Source organism: Talpa europaea (assembly GCF_964194135.1).
Source record: "Talpa europaea genome assembly, chromosome: 12".
In the NCBI taxonomy this organism is placed as follows: Eukaryota; Metazoa; Chordata; class Mammalia; order Eulipotyphla; family Talpidae; genus Talpa; species Talpa europaea.
Genome location: NC_140079.1, coordinates 89,667,580 through 89,674,609, shown reverse-complemented (window position 1 = coordinate 89,674,609; position 7,030 = coordinate 89,667,580). Strand labels below are relative to the sequence as shown.

At 55.0% G+C, this 7,030-nt stretch overlaps 1 protein-coding gene across 1 annotated transcript; it reads left to right on the top strand.

Annotated features, from left to right (window-relative positions):
• Window positions 1–3,206: 3,206 nt before the first annotated feature.
• Window positions 3,207–5,637, top strand: CHP2 (calcineurin like EF-hand protein 2; the record flags this gene model as incomplete). The annotated part of the gene is made up of 7 exons (XM_084249798.1): window positions 3,207–3,273; window positions 3,783–3,855; window positions 3,949–4,029; window positions 4,166–4,293; window positions 4,477–4,538; window positions 5,254–5,376; window positions 5,562–5,637. The coding sequence occupies 7 exons, from the start codon at window positions 3,207–3,209 to the stop codon at window positions 5,613–5,615; spliced, it is 588 nt and encodes a 195-aa protein (XP_084105924.1). The 3' UTR covers window positions 5,616–5,637.
• Window positions 5,638–7,030: the final 1,393 nt, after the last annotated feature.

Genomic DNA, 7,030 nt, shown 5'->3' with positions numbered 1-7,030 from the left:
ATCTCAGTTTCTAGTTTTGCTCACTGTCACCGACTCTGGGCCCTTGACTGGGTTTCTGATGTCACTGGTCTGGGCTGGGCCTCTGGTGTCTGGCATTTTATTTTATTTATTTATTTATTTTTTAAAAAGATTTATTTATTTATTTATTTATGCAAGCACTGGGTACAGTCAGAAGCGCGGGAGGGTGAGAGAATTCACCAGAGCCAGAGCGGGGAGCAGAGCAGGCAGAAGGACCGAAGTACACTGCTGAGGGGAGCAGCGGGCGGCAGGAGAGGTCTGCGCGCCATGCGGGACCCTCCTCCGGTGGCCGGGGAGCAGCCGGGGATCGAACCAGCGCTGCAGAGGCTGCGGGCAGCTTCGCAACCCAGCGCTCAACCGCTGCGCCACCGGGGAGGCCCAGGTGGTGTCTGGCATTTTAAAAACTTCCAGGTGATTCTAACGTGCAGCAGGGTTAAAGTGTTTATTTATTTATGTATTTTGTGGTGTGACCTCAGCCAACCAGGCACGAGAGGAATCTTGCAGGAGAGGCTACTGGGCAGATTCCTCTCTCTCAGCAGGTCTCCCTGTATATACCGCACATGCCCATATTTTCCTATATATGCACGAGCCACTCTGGAAGATTCCCGAGAAAGAGGGGGTGACAGGGGCTGCTTTGTGGAGTGAAGACTGGGACAGAGGAGCTGACGGGAGAAGCTAGCCTCCAGGAATGCCAGTGTCCAGGCCAAGGGTATTGTCCCAGATGCCTCCAACCCTTGGGGTGCCTGAAGGGTGTTAGTTTGAGGCCACTTGCCCCATCTTCACATTGATCCCCTCCCTTTCTCCTGCTCCTCCTCCCTGCCCTTCCTCACTTCTCTGCTCTATGAGACGTGGGCCTTGTTCTCTGGAAGCAGAACCAGAGATGGGTTCTAGTTTAATTGATTAATCGAGGACCCCGAAGGCTAATTATTATGTAGCCATTTCTCCTCAGCCTTCCCCAGACTTGTTATTATTATTTTTTCTTTCTTTTTTAAATTCTAGCCATTCTAATGTGTGTGAAGCAGTCTTTTATTGTGGTTTTATTTATATGTTCCTGGCGACAAATGATATCGAGCTCCTTTTTATTGTGTTTATTGCCCATTGCACATCTTCTGAGGAGAAATGTCCTCTCCAGTGTTTCGTTTTTTAAATAAATATTCTGTGTTTCTTTTCTTTTGTGTGTGTGTGTGTGTGTGTGTGTGTGTGTGTGTCAAAGAACTGGGGTGCAGGCCAGAGGTGTGAGGGGGGAATGAGAGGATTCACCAGAGACAGAGTGGAGAGCAGAACAGGCAGAGCTACTGAAATCCACTGCTGAGGGGAGCAGCTGGCGGGTCAGGAGAGGTCTGCTACGCCATGTGGGTAGCTCCCTAGCTGGCGGGAGATCGAACTCATGCTGCAGAGGCTGAGGATAGGTTGATAGTGATGTGCTTAACCCTTTGTGCCACCAGGAAGGCCTAATTTACTTTAGTGTCTCACTGACTCGGGCTAGAGAAGCTCCTCTAAGATCAGCATCCCAAACTGGCCTGAGATGATTACTGCAGTGTCCCAAGTTTTCTTACTCCCTCCTGGGATCAGAACCTAACTCCAACTAAGCCCACAGCCTGACTCACAGCAGCGAACTGGAGTGGTTGCTGGGCTTCATTAGGGATCATTGTGGCTTCCTGCTTGCTTCAGTCCTTGGGGGCATCTGAAAAGGATTCAGCCTGCCTTTCACCACTTGTCGAATCCTTGGGGACTTTGCAAGAGAAGCAAGCACTTCTTAGATCAATATTTGTGGGGCTTATCTAATGCAAGCCTCTGCCTGGGGCCAGAGGATGGACTTTTCCTCCCGTGTCTCTCTCCAGGATGGGTATGAACCTGAACCCTTGTAATGAACTGCTTGCATTGCCTCCACCACACCCCTGGGGATTTTTCCTTAATCACACCTATTCCATTAAATTTGAGTACCACAGATCAAGTATATTTAGTGCTCAAAGTCTACTGTATTTTATACATAAAAAGAACAAAATCTTTGCCCCCCTTGGGGGCAGGATGGCTCCCACTGAAAGGGCATGCTTCACTGGTGCACACCGGACCCCCTGGCAGCCTCCACCCCTTGCCAGCAGGAAGGAGGCCTTCTAGCTGGTGCGACCAGGAGAATGTGAGCTGATACACGCACATGGTTGAGCAAGGCAGGGGGTGCATGCTATGAGCCAGTGGAAGGCAAGCCCTGGCCATTATTATTTTCGCTTGGTGGCAGCGATGTCAGTCACCTCTCTCAGGCTGCAGAGTCCCATAGAGCCCGAGGGCTGGCTTGAGGTCTAGGTCATTCCCAGCCTAAGTCATTCCCAGGTCTAAGTCATTCCCAGGCTCGAGGGCTCCATGAGGGCTGAGACGGACTGGGTGCCCAGCGACCAGTACAGGAGACCCCCAGAAGCTGCAGTCTGGTGGTGCCAGGCAGGAACCCACCCAGTGGGGTCACTACTTCCCATTTCCCAGGAGAAGTAGGGAGGCTGGAATGCTGGTTAAGTCTGATTTTTAAGCATTGACTGTTAAACAGCATTAATAGCATGTGGATCAAGCACGAAGAGGAGCTACCCTGACTTGTCCAGAATGAGAGGCAAAGCTGGGATTCCCAGCCAACTTCTGGGAACCCGGTGCTTTCCACACTTCCCACCCACCGGCCCTGCTCTGGTCTCACCGCGTCGCCCCACTTCACCCCTTTAGTGCCTGGGGAGAGGCCCCAGGCTGGGAACCTCTGGGTTTGGGTCTAATGCATCCAGCCCCCCTCCCCACTGGTCACCCCCTTTCCAGAGGGCATGGACTCCCTAGATGAGGCAGCTGCGGGCGCAGGGGACCCGAGGCTGGAGGCGCCGGGAGGAGGGGGTGTCTGGGCGCCGCGGGCGGGCGGGCCTGGCCTCGCCCAGCCTCACCCCCTTCCCTCCCTCCCCCCGCTCCCCCCCCCGCTCCCCCCCCCCCCCCGCGGACCTCAGGATCTCGGGAAGAAACAGCCTGTTGTTCGCACCCGCCCCTCTGACCCGCCGCCCGGGGCATTGTTTTCTATTCGCCCGGGTCGCGGGTGGGAGGCGAGGAACGCCGGGGTTCGGGAGCCTGGCCGTGCGCCAGGCCTGTGGCCTTCGGCCCCGGGACACTGGGGCGGCCGCGCCTGGGAGGCGGGAGAGAGACGCCTGGGTCCGGGCTGCAGCTCGGCCATGGGCTCCCGAAGTTCCCACGCCGCGAGGATCCCCGACGTGGAGGCCATCAGGCGCGAGACGGGCTGTGAGCGGCGCGGGGGGGCGCGGGGGGGGTGCTGCAGGCTTGTGGGGGGGCGGGAAGGGGCAAACCCACGTCCCACGGCTGGGCTCGAGGGGGTTCAGTGCAGGGACTCCGGTTGGGGTTCCCGGGGTACGGGGCTAGGCTGGAATCGCAGGACTAGGGACCTTGTTAATCTAGGGGTTCCGGCGTCCAGGTTGGAGGAAGGTCTGGGTTCCCCGGGTTGGGGGCGCCCGGGTGTCCTCGAACCCGGACCAGCGCGGGCGGAGGGTGCAGGGAGTTGCCTTTGGTCTCTTGGTTTCCGCGAGGGGACCCCCCTCTGCCCCCACGCGAGCTTCCCTGGGCTTTTCAAGCCCCCTCCAATGTCGCCAGCTCGATCCCGGGTGCAAGTCCCTCAACATCCCGGGCCCCTCCGGCCGCGGGGGGCTGTTTCTGGCGCGCGCGCCTCAGTCCCTAGAGCCCAGCGCGGGGCGAGCGTCCCCCGGCCTCACCCTGGGCCCCTCCCTCCCTCCCAGTCTCCCAGGCCTGCCTGACCCGCCTCTACCACCGCTTCTGCGCGCTGGACGGCAACAAGAAGGGCTACCTGAGGTGAGGCGCCGCTCGCCACCTCCCCGCGCCCCTGGCCCGGCCCTGCCGCGCGCTCTGACTGCTCAGCCCCTTCTCTGCGCTTTGACTTTGCAGCCGAGTGGATCTGCAGCAGATCGGGGCGCTGGCCGTCAACCCCCTGGGAGACCGCATTATAGACAGCTTCTTCCCCGAGGGGTGAGGCCTCACGGGTGGGGAGACTGAGGGAAAAGCTTGTGTGGGAGGTTAGGGATGGAGGGGGGCGGAGGGCCAAGGTGACCGCTGCCCGATCCCTCCCCCCCACCCCCCAATTCCCCTCTCCCACCTCCTCCAGGAGTCTGAAGGTGGATTTCATAGACTTCGTCAGGGTCCTGGCTCATTTTCGACCTGTAGATGATGAGGACAGAAGCCGGGACCCCAGAGAACCTGAACCCCTCAATAGCAGAATGAACAAACTTCGCTGTGAGTTTGTGGGAACCCCCACGCAAGTAAGACCTCAGATTAACCGCCCCAGTGCGAGGCCCCAGACACCTCCCACTCTTGCAGGGAACCTGTAAATGGCCTCCCCCACTCTCCAGGGCGCCCTTCTGGGAGAGAACCAGGGAAGTCCAAACTTCCTTCCTCACCCCGCCCCTCTCTTCCCAGTTGCATTTCAACTCTACGACCTGGACAGAGACGGGAAGATCTCCAGGCAGGAGATGCTGCAGGTTGTAAAAATGCAAAAGCAAAAGATGACTCTGGAGGGTAGCTGGTTGAATGGGGGGGGGGTGGTGAGGGATGCGGTGGATGTTGGTGGATAGGGCGGGGGGGGGGCACAGATATGGGGATATGGTTAACCTGAGAACCTGAAAAATGTTGGGGTGTAGGTTAACTTTGAAATGGGGTGGGGTGCAGTTGGGCATGAGATTGAGAAGAGATCAGTAGTTCTCAACTGGGGGACAGTTTTGCCCCCTGAATGATGTTGGCAATACACAGAGACATTTTTGATGGTCCCAGATGGGAGGTGGTGCTATGGCATCTGGTGGGAGAGGTCAGGAAAGTTGCCGCGTCCATCCACGACAAGGGGTGGTCGGGCCCCAGTGTCAGAGAAGACTCTGGAGTAGATGTTGTGAAGTGGGGGATGGATTTGGGAATAGTTGGAGGATGAGGTGGGGAAGGTCGTGGAGGGAAGATGGGCCTGGGTTAGAAGTTTGGGGTCGTGTGATGGGTTTGCAGATATTGCTGAGGTGAATGTGGGCTAGGGAGAACAGTGGCAGACATTATTGGGAGACAGAGTGGGAAGTGATTGGATTTGCTGAAAGTGGAGGAAGGATGGGTTATAAAATTGGTAATGACTTCTAGGGTCACTGGGCAAGGCCTGAGGAATGGTGCTGGTAGTCTCTGCGACTCCGCCTTGTGCCTGCCTCTTCCCCTGCCACCCAGGTGCTCCGGCTGATGGTTGGAGTTCAGGTCACAGAGGAGCAGTTGGAGAGCATTACGGACCGCACAGTGCAAGAGGCTGATGAAGATGGGGATGGGGCTGTGTCCTTCCTGGAGTTTGCCAAGGTCAGAATGCCCTTGGGGAGTTGAATCAGGAGTCCCTAGGACAGATGTCCTGGGAAGTGAAGCTTGAGGGAGGAAAGAGGGAAGAGAGGGGTTCCCAGGGAATGAGGGTACCTTGGGGACAGGAGAGGGGGGTGGAGCCTAGGACTGGGATTCAGGGCTCTTGACTATCACCCATCTCCCCCCAGTCCTTAGAGAAGATGAACATAGAACAGAAAATGAGCATCCGTATCCTGAAGTGACCCTCCTGTGCCTTCGGCTGCCATATGCAGACCAGACCTTGGGATTCATCCTCAGCCCCCATGGAGGCAGGACCCCAATAAACTGTACTTTAAAAAATCCCTTTCATGCCTTTATTTTTTCTCTCTTTATTCTTTTTTTAATTGATGTTTTATTGGCTTATAACATTCTAGGTATTTCGGTTGTACAGCATTATGATTCATACGTCAGCAGTATGTATATACTACACCATGAGCAACTGCCTTTTTAGTTTTATGTTGAACTCTATACAGATCCAAGGAGTGAAAACTGGAATGTTACATAGTAGAGTCTGCCTCATTTGATCTCACATCTGTGAATCAGCCAGCGATCTTTTGCTTACAAGTAACTGAAAACCCAACTCAACGAGTTAAGTAAAACAACAACAACAAAAGAGGGAGGGGGATTTTTATGGCAGATGGTGTTATTTTGTTAAGATTTATTTATTTATGCATACAAGAACTGGGGTACAGGTCAGAGGTTTGAGGGATGAGAGGATTCACCAGAGACAGAGCGGGGAGCAAAACAGGCAGACTGACAAAATACATTGCTGAGGGGAGCAGCGGGCAGGACAGGAGAGGTCTGCCCCGCCATGTGGGTAGCTCCCTGGCCAGGGATCGAATTCGTGCTGCAGTGGCTGCGGATAGCTTCAGAGTGCTGTGCTTAACCCCTTGTACCACCAGGGAGGCCCATGGATGTTATTAAAAAGTCAGGAAGTTGGGCCTCCCCTGGTGGCACAGCGGGTTGAGTGCAGTGCTGTGAATCTGTCCGCAGCCTCTGCAGTACCGGTTCAATCCCGGCTGGCCAGCAAGAGTCCCGCATGGCACAGCAGACCTCTCCTGTCTCGCCTGCTGCTCCCCTTAGCAGTGTATTTGATCAGTCTGCCTGTTCTGGTCTCCGCTCTGTCTCTGTTGAATCCTCTCATCCTCCCACGAATCTGGCCTGTACCCCACTTCTTGTATAAATAAATCTTCAAAAAAAAAAAAGTCAGGAAGTTTCTGTCACCAGGCACAGCTGGATCCTGGGATTCAAATGATGCTTTCAGGACTCAGTTATTCTCTATGCTTCAGCTCAGCTTTCTTTTTCGGTTGGTTCATTCTTAGGAGGGCTGTTTCCACCAGCAGCTCTAGGCTTCCATCCTCCAAGCCTGATAATCCAATGAGAAGAATTTTATTTTTCAATAATTCCGAGCAAAGAGGATCACTGACCTGAATGGGGTCTTGCCCTTTTCTGCAGGGGGAATGGAATGTTCTAACTGGCCAGACCTGGATCCTGTGTTAACTGGTGTAAGATCTAAGGAGGAAATAAGGTCTAAGGAGAAGAGAGGGCATAAGGAAGGTCGGCTAAAGGAGAATGAAGTGCTGTTATCAGAAGAAATGGGCGTGATGCTTGTCAGGCA